The sequence below is a fragment of the Malurus melanocephalus genome, unplaced genomic scaffold (genome assembly GCF_030028575.1).
Source record: "Malurus melanocephalus ecotype Western Australia unplaced genomic scaffold, MMel_1.1 scaffold_33, whole genome shotgun sequence".
NCBI lineage: Eukaryota > Metazoa > Chordata > Aves > Passeriformes > Maluridae > Malurus > Malurus melanocephalus.
Genome location: NW_026623265.1, coordinates 3,257,332 through 3,274,281, shown reverse-complemented (window position 1 = coordinate 3,274,281; position 16,950 = coordinate 3,257,332). Strand labels below are relative to the sequence as shown.

General features: G+C 37.2%; 1 protein-coding gene across 6 annotated transcripts in view; it reads left to right on the top strand.

Moving 5' to 3' along the window:
- Positions 1-15,701, top strand: part of UTRN (utrophin) — a 348,477-nt gene extending 332,776 nt beyond the window's left edge. For all 6 annotated transcript variants that reach the window (XM_057364021.1, XM_057364022.1, XM_057364019.1 and 3 more), the window contains 6 exons: positions 1,489-1,647; positions 2,033-2,276; positions 8,540-8,648; positions 10,073-10,159; positions 12,873-12,895; positions 13,561-15,701. In XM_057364021.1, coding sequence (XP_057220004.1) covers positions 1,489-1,647; positions 2,033-2,276; positions 8,540-8,648; positions 10,073-10,159; positions 12,873-12,895; positions 13,561-13,569 — 631 coding nt within the window. In that variant the 3' untranslated portion in view covers positions 13,570-15,701. The remainder of the gene's footprint in view (positions 1-1,488; positions 1,648-2,032; positions 2,277-8,539; positions 8,649-10,072; positions 10,160-12,872; positions 12,896-13,560) is intronic.
- The last annotated feature ends 1,249 nt before the right edge of the window (positions 15,702-16,950 follow it).

Below are 16,950 nucleotides of genomic sequence, written 5' to 3'. Positions count from 1 at the left end.
ATTTGTCACCACAAAAGTTACTGCTGTTTCCTCCACAATATTCTTTCCTGAATAAGAAATTTTGCTATTCATTCAAATGAGGCTGTACATTTGGAAATTCTGTGATGAATGATGTTAAATTGACTGGCAGGAAATTYTTAAAAGCCTCTTGAAAAGCTCCARCTTTTATTTGKAAAAGAAATACTTYGGATATAATGAACTTCYKATTTTTTGCATTGCTTTCAAAGGCAATCCTTGAGGATATTTTTCCTTCCATAATTGGTTGAATCAGAATTCAGAGCTGCTACTTTCCAACAATAGGAGGAGAAAAGTTTCTTAAGAAAATATTCTTAATATGGAAAAGTCTCTTTTCTAAGTGATACCCGAATACGTGTGTGCATCCCTGCCCATGTGTTTGTCACTCTGCTATGACCATGCTTTGACTGTCGGGAGACTTCTAGGGTAAAGTTTGTAGGGACGATGCTTGATGGTATCTGAGTATGCAGTCTCTCGCTTGTAGTCAAGTAAAGAAGGTAATTTAAGGAGGGCTTTCTTCAGCATTCATACTGCTGCAGCAATTTCTCTCTTAAAAGATGAATAGTTTATGTTTTTCTGCTGTTGACTCATCCTTGAGTAAGCAAGCAAGCAAACTGGTTTTAAGATTTGGTATCTTTCACTTTCTATCCATCTGACTTTATTTATGGAGGAAAGCTAGCAACTTGGAAAATAAGGCACATCTATACAAAACCAAGTTCASTTGGGTATTAAAGCATAATTGAAAGTGTCAGGATTTCTGTATCTCCCTACCAGCAGGTAATTTCATGTGAGTCAGGAGGAGGACAGTGGTATAGTTTATTTCTATCCCTGAAACTCTAAGAAGGAAAGCTACTGTCAATGCAGACTTTCAAGGTGTCGTGTGTGTATATCAAAATAGGAGGAGAAAAATGGAAATATAGTACTAATTCAAAACCTCTAGCATTRTTTTTTAGGCATTGTCAGTCCCTTTGTGCAGTGCACAGGGTTAGCTTGATGATTCATTGCTTTATGACTTTGTGGAGAATTCTGTGGGGATTTTTTTCCTCTAATTCCATTAGGCAAATKGAGCAAACCAAAATTATCTCCTGAAAGTTTCAGAAACATCACATGTTGTTAAAAAATGGACCTAGCAGATTCTGGGTTTTATTTTATTTATTTTTAAGGCATTTCAAATCAGTCTTCTTTGGTTTACATTATCTCTGATTCTTGTTTTCACTCTTTCTTTTCAAACTGCTAGCAGCATTTGTTCTTTATGCATACATTGAACTAAATGGATCCTTTACTGCAGATAAATAATTTTTTTCTGTGCATTGGATKTTTATGTGATTTCCTTTCAGTATGTTTTTTAGGCTTCATTCCTTCTTGCTTAGTCCTTTTCCATTCCAAACAAAATCCCTTGCTTGATAGAGGTGTTTGCTCAGATAATAAATGTTTTACTGCCTTGTCTTTATCTGTGTTGTTTTATTGTTTCAGAGAGGATGAGCATGCCCTTATCCAGCAGTACTGTCARACGCTGGGAGGAGAGTCACCTGTGAGTCAGCCACAGAGTCCTGCTCAGATACTGAAATCAGTGGAGAAGGAAGAGCGGGGAGAATTGGAGCGTATCATCGCTGACCTTGAGGAAGAACAAAGGTCTCAATTATCCTACTGGTGTCTGAATTGTCATTTTGTTGTTTTTTGAGTCATGCATGTGCTATGTTGAAGATGAGAAAGATCTAGAAGTCATGATTTTAGCATGACTAAAATGCTAAACCAACAATCCATAATTAAGGCATATGTCGTGCATAGCTTGGCTCTGTTAGGTGGAAGAGGGCGTGTCTGTGWAGAAATAAATTAGTTTCCCTTCTACTTCACGGCCTTTTTTCCCCTCCCCATAAAACACAAGTCATGGCATTGTCTTTGTATGAGCTATTTGTTTTGTTAGTTGGAGGTGATAACATCATTTGATCTAAAAGGTCTTTTATTTTAATTTGCTTCATTAAGCCGTCATTCTCCTCCACTTCCAATATACTTGCAGGAGTCTGCAGATAGAATATGARCAACTAAAGGAGCAACATCTTCGGAGAGGAATAAACCCTCTTGCGTCACCTCCTGACTCCATTGTGTCACCTCAGCATGCTTCTGAAGATGCCGAGCTCATTGCTGAAGCTAAACTCCTGAGGCAACACAAAGGTCGCCTGGAAGCAAGGATGCAAATATTGGAAGATCACAATAAACAGTTGGAGTCTCAGCTTCACCGGCTACGGCAGCTGCTCGAGCAGGTACTTGCACACCTTCCCCCATATTGTTTCTGCATGGTGAATTTCTTGGTAGACCAAAGGCATTGACATTTTACTGCAGATATTTTCACCGTACACTCTTGGTCTGTTGTAATCCATCATTTCTAATAAGATATTTTTTCTTACCCTCTAGTGTAAGTCATGGTCAAAGTCAAATGAGCAGAAGATGGGGGATCATGGAGACTTATGAAACACAGACAATAACACAAACAAGAACAATAGGTTTTCATTAATTAAAAAGCRTGGGAAGAAAGTATGTACCTATTCCTAGTAATTATGTCAGCCACACCCCATGTTTGACTTCAGTCTTCCCAGACACTTTCCCTAAATAATGTGTTTATTTGTTGTCATAATTAGTCACTCAACCCCCTCCTAGCATGCCAGAGACAGATGGCATGTCTGAAATGCAAAGGAGCAATTAATTACATCAAAAATCCAGTTGCTCTTGGTAAGCATATTTAGACCAATAAACTACAGCAAAATGGTTTTGCACACCAGTAAATGCTGGAGGTAAGAGCCTTTTAGCAAGTGCTGGTAGCTGGAGATGGTGGGGTTTTTTTTCTTGGTGGCAGGAATGCTGATTGCTTTGGAAGTCAGCATGTGCACATCTGGATTATAGAAATAACAGCAGCAACATGCCAGGTGTTATTAGAGATGGTAGTTAGTATTGTATCATGTGTGCAAGCTTGCGTAATGGAGAAAAATATGTATGAATGTTTTCTCCCATCTAACCATTACACTTGGGTCAGAGTACAGCAAGGCAAGTTTATTCCTGCCTTCCATGAGTCAGRTAACTGGCTGGATGTAGTAGAGGGTTTAACCAAGCCAAGAAACAGGCTAACATAAACCAGGTATCAAAATGGCCTAGTGCTGTAGTTTATACTCTTATTAAAGGGATTAAGGTATTTATCATTTGTTTCACTGGCTGGCTTTGCCATTTTTTCCAGGCAGTYTTGGCTGAATAGGATGAAGATGCATCTGTTCCAATGGCTTCCCTGCCCTTCTAGCAGAGTAAACTTTTTTGTTGCTACTGTTATTCCAGCCTCTKTAATCATTATTTGAGTTGCTTAAATATTTCACAGGGAAGATAGCAAGTGGTGCAGTGTTAATAATAATTTATAGAGTAAAGATCTTGGGATATATGGCCATTACTTGGTCTTTCAGAGAAGGGTTTAAAATCTGCAAAGAAACAGATGTTGAATAGGAACAGAAGTTCTGCCAAGCCCACAGTGACTTTCAGCTTTGTGCTTAGAGGAGAAACTTGTTCAACCATTAAAACTGGGGGGTTTTGGATTTTTTTGTCTTTTCCGTAATGTATCTGAGGATGATCTTACAGTTTTGTAATCTTCTTGGAATCCTTATACCATTCTTAGTAACACCTTTAGGGTATACATGTTTGTTTTGATAAAGTGGGTGGGAGAAGGGGCAGTAATTTCTTCTTATCATGTCTGTCTTTGGAATTTTCTATGCATTTGGCAGCTTTTGGGTTCAGGTAGGGTAAAGTAGAACAGTAGAACTTCTTCAATATTTCTAAACATCTACACCTCATTTGCTTTATACCATTGCTGTCTTGCTTTCTGTCCGAATTGTCCTGTCTCTGTGGGAGTCATGCCATGCTTCTGATTGTTCTAAGTATTATTTCCTAAGGTGTTTCTGTTTCTCCTCTGTCATTTAATAAAGTGGCTGGTACAAAATCAAGTATATGAGAAGTTCTGCATTATGTCTTTCATAACACACCAGTGGCTTTTCAGTATTTCAGCCTTTCTATACATACCATCACTTAATTTAGCAGATTTTTTGCAAGCTGTTTCCAGAATGTTGAAGCTACTCCTCTGATGGGGATTCAGAAATTGTAAATAATTGAAATGTTTAGTAATGTTGCTTGAAATTTATTTCGACAATAATAGAATTATGAAGCAGCACTGATTTCCATTACTTACCCCTTTCTGAAAAAGTGACCACTCTCAGCATGTTTGTTGTTCTGTCAGTTTACCTTCTATGAAAGCCTTTATCTCTTTCACTGCTTGGGGAAGGACTTTACTGGAAGCCAGCTGAGGATCTAAGTACATCTGTTTGTTTCTTTTGCTTTTATTGGTTGTCCCAGTTATTCTTAGTGGATAAAAGGAACACCTTTTCTTATTAATTAGATGGATGATTTGCATGAAAGATACTTGTAAGTCCCAATCTCAAAATATATAACAACACTGGGATTACTAGTATTAAAGGACACTGCTATTTTTACATCAATTTCTTTGCCATGGCTGGCATTTCATGCCATCTCTGTCTCTTCTATCAAAAGCAAATCTTCCCATTCTTCTTCTCCTCTAGCCTGCTGACTGAATATAAAATACTGGGACTTTTTTTTCTCCAAAAGATTGGAGTGAGTCTGTCTACACACAGATACTGGGATAGAGTTAATGAAAGTTAGAAATTTCCATGTAGTAACTGCTTAATCTAGAGGAGAGTATTCTAGGGACGTTCTTCAKAGAGCACCTTTGGCAGAAATACGCATCCATCCTCACTGCACATTTGTGAATGTCACAACTGTGACATTCAGGTCACAAATCTGAGGTTACCATACTATTTTTATTTTAGCAAGCCCAAAGGATTGGTAGCTATCACAGTATGTTGTCATTTTTTGTCTGCCTGATTGATTAGGGTGCCAAAGAGGAAGGTGAAACAGAACTGGCATGTGACAGCTTTGATAGCAACATGTTAATCAGACAGAGAAAAAACAAAGAATCCATTTTTGTTTTTGTTTCTTCAGCCTTTATAGATACTACATTTGCAAAGTCAAAATGAGATCTATTATGAAGGGCATTTAAAGTCTGCTTGGATTTTTGTCTGTTTTTTTTTCTGAGCTACTGAATAGAGGTTTTAAATTGGATTTGATATTGAAGTTAGAGGGAACTAAAATCATCTGTCAACAGCTGTATGATCAGGCTCAGAGAGTAAATAGGGGCAGCAACTCCCTCTCCAGCTGAATGCAGAGGAACTTTATCAGAAGAGCACAGGAGAGTTTGTTTTCTTTTGTAGCTGGCAGAAAAAGTCAGGAGCAAGAAGAAACATCTGTAGTGAATGTGGTAATAGTATTGTAATTTTTTGAGGTATCCTGTGATTCAGTTTGAGGATGTTGAGGTTCAGTTTGGTTTTTGCCAAAAGCAGGTGAAGTCAAGAAAAGAGCAGGTACCTCTTAGCTATCCATTAATCCACAGAGCACTTGAGGCTCTTCCTTGGGAAAGATACCAGCAGGAGGCACAGTGAAAAAAGGTACTGTAGATTAAAACTGGTTGAAATAAATATGTCCTTTGAAACATTTTAAAAACTGCATGAATACAGAAAAAAACCCCACAATTTCAGAGTTTCTGGAGAAGAACTTACATGTCCATTCATATCTTTGGTTTTGCCTAAAAAGGAGTTTGCAAAGTCTCTGAGCCTGGAGTTGGAAACCTTTCCCTCATCCCTATAGAGGCATGTTCAGTATCCCTGCTTTTATTTCTTTCAAGAAGAAGAAGCAGKTGTATTATAATATCTAGAGCTGTTTTCTTTTGGTTTCTGGCTTAAGGGTTGCCTGCTGAGTTGTTTTGAATAAGAATAAATGAACTTCATGATGGATCAAGTGGGTTATGATGGAAGTGCTCATATTTTGTAGGTGTTATGCAATTGTAGTCAAATATAATTTTCTACTGTTTATTTTTTTCAAGTTCTATAACAGTAAAATCATTAAATCATGTAAATAGTGTAGATATATCTATATCCTCAACTGGTTTGCATTTAATGTTTTCTAGTGTCTGATTATTATATTAGGGCMGTTATACCATGACCACAAACCTTCACTTTCTGCTCCAAACCCYACTCTTCAGATGCTTAACAATATTGTCCCTAATTTCAAAGAAGAGATTAGTTTGTTTGGGCTTTTATTCTTATTGCAGTCACTGAAACTACGTTCTGTAGCATTTATCAGGATACTTAAATGAAAATTAAGTAATCAGACATTGCTTAGAAGATTAGAAGATGGTGGCTTTGTGGTTTTTGGCTTCTTTTTAAATCTAACWGCAGTATTTCATTCTGACTGCTGCAGCAATATGTGGTACATCAATGTGAGATATTCCAAGTTTGGGTTGGTTTTTTTCTCAGCTTATCCACTGGTAGTCTTTGTGCTCTGCAGTGCTCTTTTTATCACTTGCAACAGAGCTGCTAAGTGGTACCTTGACTAACTCATCACCTGAGTTTGCAGGCATTTTCTTTCTGTCTACACGAACTGTTGGTGTTTTTGCAGTGCTTCACTATCCTTTACCCAGCCTGTGTGTTGCTGTACTGCAGTTCTGTGTGTCCAGCACAGATCTTCTCATTCACCCTCAATCATCTGTGCGCAATTTATTCAGAGTTGCTGCTTAAATAGGGACAGAGCTCTAATCCAGGTTTAAGTTTGCATTTTGGATTATTCTCTCTATTCATTTTTGGGGTGGGCAAGCTGCTGGAGCTAGTTTTATTGTTCTGTATTGAAGAGACTCTTAACCTTTGGAGAATTTGCTTCCTCTCTTTACCTTTATAGCTCTAACATCTTGAACAGTGGTTCCTGMCAATACAGAATTACCTGGGTTAAGATATCCCAGACTTCGCTGATTTAAAATCACCAAACTCTTTAGCAGACTTTATAGCTGGATTGAAGCCTGATACTGAGTAGCAAATTACTTAACTACTTGATAGTAATTCACTGTTCATAGAAGTGTCTTGACATTCTCTGGCTTGAAAACATTTCCATTTTTCTTTGTCTTCTATGCAGAACAATATTTCTTGGTTTATTTTTGTAGGCAAAGCTGGCCCTTAGTATTATCATGCTGAAAGAGATGAGATATACGGGAGGAAAACAAAAAAGATTTGCTGACTGCTGAAAGGAACATTTTCTTCTGTTTCTCACTACTGTGTATGGAAGAGAAAGTATCTTTCATTGTTCAACAATCTTCGGTTTTACTGAAGATTGTTTCTGTCTAATTGCAAGGTATCTCAAGAAATTGGGTATTGCAGTTAAGGCTGTGAGGTGCTAATGAGCAGACTTGTGCCCAAATTAACAGCCATTCTGTATTCCAGTTGCATCAAGTTTCATAGCTGTTATAGGTACTTGCTCAGTTTCAAAAAGACCTTAAAAGCGATGATCTCTTTTATTACTTCAGTATCTGCTTTTGATAGATTCACTGAAACAATCTGCTYCATAAGCTGTTGAAAAGTAATTTGATGCTTTGCAATCAAAATGATAATGATAGTGACAATTTCAGATTATTTCACTTATTTCACTTATTATTTCACTTATTTCTGKTTTTTTTCAGAACAATCACTTCTAGACTCAAATACTGTATTACTGCTTTCTTCCTCAAAGGTTTTTTTACAAGAAAGAAGGATAAGGAGGGGGAAAAATGCCTGAATAAGGTTTCTTCTAAGATTTCTGACCTGCTATAGTCTCTTCTTACCTTCTGTCCATATATGTATATCTCAAACCATATGTAATTACAGCTAAATGTAGTACGGATTTCAGTGATTCTTTAAGGGAATTTAAGAGTCCATGAAAGTTTGTTTGTGAAGTATATAGGCTACTTCTCATAATTTTCAGGAGTTTATGTAGTTCAAGTTTTCCTGCAAATTTGGTTCTTCCACATGACTGAGAAGCAGCGTCAGCAGCAGTGATGGCTGGCTACCACCTAAAAGCTGTTTTGATTTTGTATTGAGTCTTCTCTTGATCCTGGAGTTCTACAAAATTGTTCATGAATGAACTGTTGTTCCTAAGCACAATTAGTCATCCTCGTAAAGCCTTTCAGAGGACCTTGGCTGAATGCCCTCTCTGTGTATGTGTATGTAGGTACATATCCATACATATAAATATAATCCAGGTAATCCCGTTGTGTAGTCTTTCTGCAGAGCTGGACTGAGAAACTTGGCTGACTCTGTGTGTTGTACATTACATTGTGTTTCTGTGATGTAACAGAACATTGTTTTTAACAAAACCATCAGCTGAAGTCTTGTAAGAACTATTGTTAAGTCTAAATTTTCTTTTTTAACAATTTCTTACTTTTTTTTTTTTCTTTTACCCCTCAGCAGTTGTAAGACTAGATACAGCCAACTTGCAATGGTTTGAAGAAATGACAAGAGCACATAAAAAAAGGAAAGGAGCAAGATGCTGCATATAGGCCCACACTTAAATGATGTGGACAAAATTAACATAAATTTGTTTCTTATTATCTTTAATGTAGCCCGAGTCAGACTCCCGGGTCAACGGCGCCTCCCCCTGTGCTTCGCCCCAGCACTCTGCTCTCGGCTTCCCACTGGAGCAGGACACAAGCTCACAGTTCCACCAGACAGGTGAGTGTTCCGATCAGATAGTGTGCTCAGGAGTCCATAGGTGACTACTGGATAATTTTGTAAATATTTATAAATCACAAGGARTGGATCTTTGTGGTGCTTCTGCTCAGTGCAGCTGGAGGTGTTCCTTCCTCACACTTGCAGAGAGCTGTGGTATCCTAAGAATCCACGTGACTCTGCATTAGAGACTTTTGTCAATTGACTCTTTGGTCCCATCTATTCTGACCAAGTGAATTTACTKGGCAAATCCATCCTCACTGAAAGGTAGCCAGGCTTCATTGGATTGAAGTGGCCAACAGATGTTTGTCCCACAATACACACATAGACCTAAGTAATCTACACTTCCTGTCTGCTTTAAAAATTCTTGTGAAACCTCTGCTTATCCTGGTATTTTGATGTTCCCACTCCGAAAATGTTCACATCTTTGGAATAATTCAGTATTTACAGGTACAGGCTCAGGCTCTGTACAGGATTTCTCCCTTGAAAGATTATTAAGTTCTCCAGCATCAGAACTCATTCATTTCACCAGGATTTAGCAGAAATAACTACAGACCATTGCATGGTCAAAAGTAGGGGAAAAATAAAAATATTTTTCTCTAATTATCTTGGGTGAAATTTCCTCCTGGTTTTGTTTTTAAACCTTGTGTTATATATTAAGAATAATTTTCTTCATRTGGAAAACAGGAAAAATATTCTCTCGCATACTGAACATTTTCAATTCAGCATTGACATATGTGTTTATCTGGAAAAACATGGAAYTTCTTTGAGTCTGATTTCATGCAGTGGTAAATTTATAAAAGAYGCTGTCTAATAGGATTGCCAACAACAGAGCCAGTTATGTTCCCTAACTATTCTCTTGGCCAAGTTTAAGCAGCATTTTTCAAGGAAATGGTAAGGAGGATTCTAGCACTAGTGAAATGACTGGTACATATTGAATAAAGGCCACCTAAAAGATAAATCCTGGGATTTTTTCAGAAAAAGAATAGTGTATTCACTCTGAAAGTTACATGACAAATCATCTGCAAATTGAACAGCAATTTTAATTGAGTGGCTACTAATTCCCTCATCTTGTCAACATTTTGTTTATTTTAAACTATAAATTTTTATAGTTTATATAGGCAACTTTTGGCAACTTTTGGCAACCTGGCAACTTTTTCTAGTTAAATCCTGGATGCAATGGTTAGCTTTAATAAAACAGAAAGAAGTCTGACTGCAAATCAATAATGTRACTTTCACTTCCTCTCCCAAGGCTGGCAATTATCAATTGTAGTTCCTGCATGTTACAAAGGCTTCAGGTAGTATTTTCCCTTGAAATGTAAAGGAGTATTTAACAGGAAAGTTGGATAAGAATGCCTTTTAGAATGTTGTTGCCCTTTTTTTCTCCTCTTGTTACAAAATTCATTTTTTTGTTGTCATATCTGCAGATGACTTGTTAGTTCCACCTCATGATACCAACACAGATCTAACAGATGTTATGGAGCAAATCAACAACACATTTCCAGCTTGYTGCTGTAAGTTTAACTAAATATGTCTCTGAGAATAGCATTGAAATTGAGATGATCTTTTGAAGAAAAAAATTCGTTCCTGTGTTATTGACTAAGAAAATAAGTATCTCTGAGGAGATTTCTTGTCAAGATGCGCAAGCTATGTAATTCTGTTCCTTAAAATTCCTCAATAGACACTATTTGTGAAAGGTAAATGAATGTTCTTGTTTTAAATGTAAGTGATTGACTTTAAGAAAAGCCTCAATGGGGAATTTTCAGCAGGGACCAAATAAAGGAAAAGACACCTAGAATCTTGCTAGCTGTGGATAAAAACCTTTTGTGGAAATTAAGTGAATGTAGATTCAGAATTTCTGAGTGCAGTTTTTGTAAGAATGTTTTTTTAAAAAATTCCTTAGACACCAGGAGGATTGATTGGCCAAATTACTGAACTAGTTATTAAATACGCCAGAGGAAATGCGTAGATGCGGCACATAACACCTTTCCCTGTTAAAATGCACAAGAAGTTGATATTTTATTATGCGTCTATTAAAGAGAGATCAAAAGGAAAACCARATCATTCCTATGCATGTCTTGTGTCAGCTGCCATACATTTCCACTGATCCTCCTCCTTCCAGTGTCACTGCTCCTGCAAAAGTGAGGAGCCATCTCATGTATTTTGGTGGGCTTGTTAAATACATTTATATATATGCATGCCTCTCACTCTCTACGTATATATATTTCAGCTCTTTTGCCTTAGGAAAACAGTAGTCAAAGCTTTGCTATATTCTCAAAACTGCTGAAARTTTCAAATGAAATGCAGTAACAATGGTCAGTTTTAAAAGGCAGAAGTTTCTGCTCTGTCCCTTTGGATGCATCAAGACTGCACTCATATGCTACTTCATAAACTCTGTGAACCCTGTTAAAATACCTCTCTCACCTCTTGTACATACATTGCTTGACTGTGGAGAACAGTATYACAGAAGATGCACTTTGCATGTTTGGAAAAAGCAAATTAGGTTTTAGCAAAAAAGGTCTTGTTTCAGATTGTCCTTTTTGATTTTTGAGGAGTTTAATAGTTCAGAGCCCATCGTTCTGCAAATTAAGGATTTGATTCTAAGGGACATCTCATCTTGAAGTAAAGGCGTAGTGGAGCTCCTCAGCACACCTTGAGAGTGTGTGTGTATATATACAAATCAGTATAGAATGCAACTTGAATATTTGTTCTAGATTTTGCAAATTACTGCCTTGCTATGTGAATATACAGCTATTGTAGTCATTTGGCCCAAATGAATTTAAAGCCAATTGCATTGTGTCAGGGCAAGCTTGGTAAAGATGGCTTCTGTCCAGGACTGGAAAACACAGAAAAAAATTATCTGATTCTATGAACAAACAGCTTGAATGAGTCAAGAGGATATGGAGTGAAAACCATGGCCCCTTCATATTGTGAGGTGTATCTGAGCATTTAAGATTAAAAGAAGTCACAATTCCAAATTTCATATGATTTTTCCCTGTTGTCAAGCTAAACCACATTGCCCCAGTTAGTAGGTACTACTTCTGTTTGCTCTCATTCAGTCATTCTATAACATCTTTTACTTGGGAGTCTATGTTTTTAACTATGTCAGATTCATAACTTAARTGTTTTAGAAGCCTGGAATGAGGAATATTAGTCTGGCCTTCCCAACAAAGTGCATTACACTCTGAGTTTTGGTAAGGAAGACCATGACAGACCATCTGACTCCATCACATTTTCCTGTGGCCATTTGAGAGGGATCTGTCTTCTTGGATGGACAATTGTCTAACCWGTTCTGTAAACTTTAAGTGATGCAGATTCCATGGACTCTCTAGGCATCACTGTATCCCTAACCATAAAAAATAAGGTTAGCTTTATTAATTATAGGGGTGTAATTGATTGATTATAATTATTACATCCTTAGCCTCTTTAATTATACCAAGCTAAACGTTATCAAAACAGCCTTCATGTGCAGCATCTCATGTCCAATTATTAAAAAAAAAAAACAAAAGAAAACCTACTTTCACAACCTCATCTTTACTTCTCTCTTCTGCCATGGCCACAGCCTCCATTAGGGAGTTGCTAGACTTACTGGCATCTGAGCCTTATGCAGGTCATTTTTATCCTGTTTTTGACTTTATCATAGAGACTGTATAATAGAGCTGTCTTACTTGCTTAATTTGTTTTCATGGGTTTCAGGTTATAATTSATTGTGAAATCAGTCCATTTATGCCAAATATCCTTCATGTAGCAGTTATTAATATAGTAAGGTCAGCAATGCTTTTATAATGGATTTTGTTGTTTCATGGTTTGTTGGTGTTATTTTTTTTGTCCTTCAGATCCACTGATCATGGATATAATGCCTCTTTTTCCTTCCTTATTTATGTCATTGGTTCCCAGAAGTGGGCAGGTGTGCAGYACTGTGCAGAAGTCTGAGGGACGTGCAGAACAGAGCAATTTTAACAGATWATATTGCAATACCTCACTTGGGTTTATACATTAGAAGTGGCGAAAATGAAACAATTCATATTAGCTGCATATTTACAATGCTGTAAATTTGTTAGAAGTTTGTGAAGAATTAACTTTTCTAGTTAAATGTTTAGTCTTTCAAAGAAAAAAAGTCTTTTTGTTCTTCTGTAGTATGTATTTTCCTGGTAATAGCTTTGTTTTTAAACTGTCAAGATGTGGACTCATGTAAATTTCTAACCTTTTTTTTTTTCCTGTTTGCAGCAAGTTTCACTGGCAGGCCACAGGTAAGAGACATGTTTACATAATTGTATAGGCATTGGAAATAAAGTAAAGTAAGTGGWAAAGTTCCCTTAAAGCAAAGGGGCTGGAATGGTTTTTGTCTACATTTTTTCATAGATGTCTGTTTGGAAGCTAAACTGATACAACAGAATGGCCAGATTCTAGAATATCACAAATAATAGAAAATTTCTACTAATTCTGGCACTGCCAAAGGTATTAGCARTGCAGTTCTGTGTTGCTGACACTTGGAACCAGTTTGCATTTATTGAGACCAGTTAGTTTAAAGACAGCATCGGCTTGCAAGATTAAAACTGGCTCTTGCAAAGACATCCGTATGTCCTTGTGCCCTGATTCCCATAGCTCCAGTGTCAGGAGCTATGGATGTCAGTGCACAGGGATCAGGAGCCACACAGCACCTTAGGCAGTAGATTAAGCTGCCTGCTCTGAAAAGGCACTTCAGCAAGAACTTTAAATACTGCAATATTATACACTTAGATTTCTTAYAACTGTATGCCTCAGTTATTTGCTGAGTCTCCAGCCAACACATTAAATTTTCCAAATATAGGGGTTTTGTAAGATGACATCGCAGTCCTGAACTGAATGAGCCCAAAGCTGTGAGAAGTTTCTCTGTGTGTTAACACATGGTACTGATGGTTTCTCAYCCCAACAGGCCATGTGAAGTTCATTGGGATGTCAGGCAGTGCTTCCTGGCGTGCAGTACAGCCCTGTTCGACACCGCCGGCCGCGCGTTCCGCCTCATCAGAGACCTGCATGGGACCCGGGGACACGCCGTTCGCTCCGACCGCGTGTTCTACTTGAAACAGTRCAACACTGAATACCCAAAGACCAGGATGTTGTTTTTATAGTATCTTTTTTTTTTCTTCTTCTTCTTCCCTTTCTATGCAACTGTAAATTAACGAGCAGTGGAATATTTGTCACTGATTTGTATAAATATACAGCCAGGGGAAAAGGGGCAGGGGCTTTATATACGTTCTTTTTGATAATCGTAAAGAGAACTGCATAAGGAGTTTGGAGCTAAACGTTACATTTATACATTCCTTTCAGCTCTTTGCTTTTGCATTGTAAAGTACTCTTAGTTAAATTCTCACACATGTAATATTCTGTACTGATTATTTATATGCTAACCATCTGACCACAGATTTCAGAATATCTTTGTATTATTTTCAGCATTTGCAAATGAAGTTCCCCTAATCAGCATTATTGTTACTGRTTAACAAAAACTGTCATAGGGTGCAAGATACAGTATTTTAATTCAATTAAACTAGGTGGATGGTTATTTCAGGTCATAATCAGCATCCTCATGTACTTAAGCGGTATTTTTAACTTTTTTTCATTATTTCCAGCCAACACACTCCATTTGGAGGATTATTTTTTTAAGCCTTACTTTACTTTGAATCAGGAGATAGCTAAAAAGAGGACTTAGATGATAGGTTAAGTTGGTTTTAGTAAGATCTAAGTTAGTGTAATCTTTCCCAACTTTGTTCAGAGACAAAGCTTTGCTGTTCCCTGCTGTGCCAAACTTGCTTCAAGTTTTGGAATTTACAGWCTATGAAGTAAAGCTCATTTCTGTGAGATACCCTTGTTTTGTCTGCCTCTTGGAAATGAAGAGACAATTAGAAAGCCCTTTCCAATACTATTAGCAACAGAACTTTCTCCAGAACTGCAATGCACTTAGATATTATTTGGCATTGTAATCTTGTGGATCATCCTTATCTTTGAAATAATTTATTTATGTACTTTTGATAAGGATAATTATGGGAAAGTTATGTCACTGATCAGCTGATCTCTAGTTTAAAGATTATCATAAGAGATTTTAATGCCTTCACAGAGTTTACAATGCTGCATGGACACTTGCTTTAATTCTAGGACATACCTTTAATTGGTAAAAATGCATGCAATATCTTTCATGTAAAGTAGAGAGAAACAAAACTGTGTTGTTCTTAGTTATTACTGAAGGAAAAAAACCTTATCTCAAAAGGGTATTGAAAGAGGTGTAAAATTCTCTACTGCTACTAAAAAGATGCTAGAGGACATTAAAMTAGCAGGTCAGGAATTTCTAGTGGTTTTGTGAAGTTTTGCCAGCTAGACTGTCCTGCACTCACAGTATTTACTCCTGARCTGCCGCTGCTCAAGGAGTCATTCAGGCACAGTGTTGACCACCTTCTGCTGTTGGCACAAGTGCCAGTTCTTTCTGAACCCTTTGGCAAATTATTTAACCATTCTGCCTCTGTTTTCCCATCTGTAAAATGGGGATGATAGTACTTACCTCTCAAAGGTGATGTAGGATTTAGTTCACATCTGAAAAGCTCTGTAGAAATGCTTAGTATTGAATGAGTAGAGCAAAGTTGTCAAGGTGAAGAGAGAAGATGCTGGCTCCTATAAATGCTTCATCTATTAAAATGTAATGTAGTTATGCTGAGAAGAAGAAAACCCACATTTTACAGAAGAGGAAAGCCATGACCGCCTTTCTACCTCAGACCTTTCATAAGTAGTATTGGAAATAGCTTTATATTCTGTTCTCTGCAAAGTACTTGGCTTTTATCAAGCTACATTATTCTCTAGGCCAAGAATCCTTAAAAATACTGCCCAACATAAGTATAAAAGAACTCAGTAGTGAATTTGGTGGGTTTTATTTTTGTTCTGAATATGAGGTTATGTATAAAGTTGTTTTTCTGCCTGTGTTTGTATGCATCCTTTGTCCTCTGCTGCCAAGTAAATGCTGCTTCAAACACTACATTGTAACATTCTTCCTCTGAGACAATAATAAATAAAAGGAATATATTGCAATAACATGAGAAAAAGTGTGGAGTTCTTCCAAGTTTTGTGGGCTTCAAGGATGGCACATCTCATTGCTAAATGCTGAAAATTTCATTCTGAAGATTAACATGAGTGTGCTGTGATAGTCAATTTGAATATGCTRGCTTTTTGTCTATGTGGTTTTGAGTTTGTATAAATGAGATTAAGCAGTGGTTTTTTTTTTCCCTCACAAATCTTGCATATCTTCTCCAGTGTTCCATCTTCACAATTTTAGTCTGGAATCCTTCTCAGTTTCATGACAGTAAATCTGATCACTGAAAAGCAGACGGCTTTTCTTTTTAAAATGTTGTATATGTGTATTACAGAACAGTAATAATGCATGAAGCCCTGTCAGATATGAGAACTGTAAATTAGTCTTCAGGTTTTTGGTGACTTTCAGTCAATATGCTCAGCTGAACCACAGCATTAGATATTCAGTCAGAAAGTGTATTTTCTGCCCTGAGCTGATTTCAGATACTTGCAATAATGCAAACTATGTTAAGGACTGTATTAGAATCACTATACTTGAAGGAGAAAAAACAATTCTGTTTTTTTATCAAAACAGTTGGCACTGGTTTCAAGTTTAGTTGTTGGGTGGTTTTTCTTGGTTTTGTTTTTGTTTGTTTTGGTTTTGTTTTTTTTTTTTTAAACTCTAATAATTGTTGGGTGGCCACCTGTGGTCTTCCATGCAGAGTGCAATGGTGAGCTCTTTATGGAAGCTCTCATTATGTGTTTATTTGTTCTCTACTCTCTCACTTCTCCACCCAATTTTTACCTTGAACACTAACCAGCCTCTTATGCTGTTGTCAGGCCCAATAAGCCAACCTGATACTTTTCATCAGAAGGATTATTCCTCAGTCCAAAATACACATCTATGGAAAATATCAGGAGGGGCACCCTCCTGTGCAGCCCAGAATGGATGGCATTGGTTGATAGCATATCAGTGTCAGTTTTCATTAGAAAACACCCATATGCTGTGCTTTTAACATGTCACTTCATTTTCTCAGAGCAGATGCAAGACTGATGCATCTTATTAAAATCAGAGTGTAGAATCTGCTCTTGGGGCTTCATCTTCAGGGGAACTTCCACAGTGAAACAATTGTCCTGATGGTGGTATTGCTTCTTTTTGGATCAAGAGAAGGCTCTTCAGATGTTCAAAATCAAGATAATTTGAGTCACCAGGTCAGAGATTTTGGACACAGACTGTCAGTATGCATGTGACCACTCGTGTCACCTCACAGCC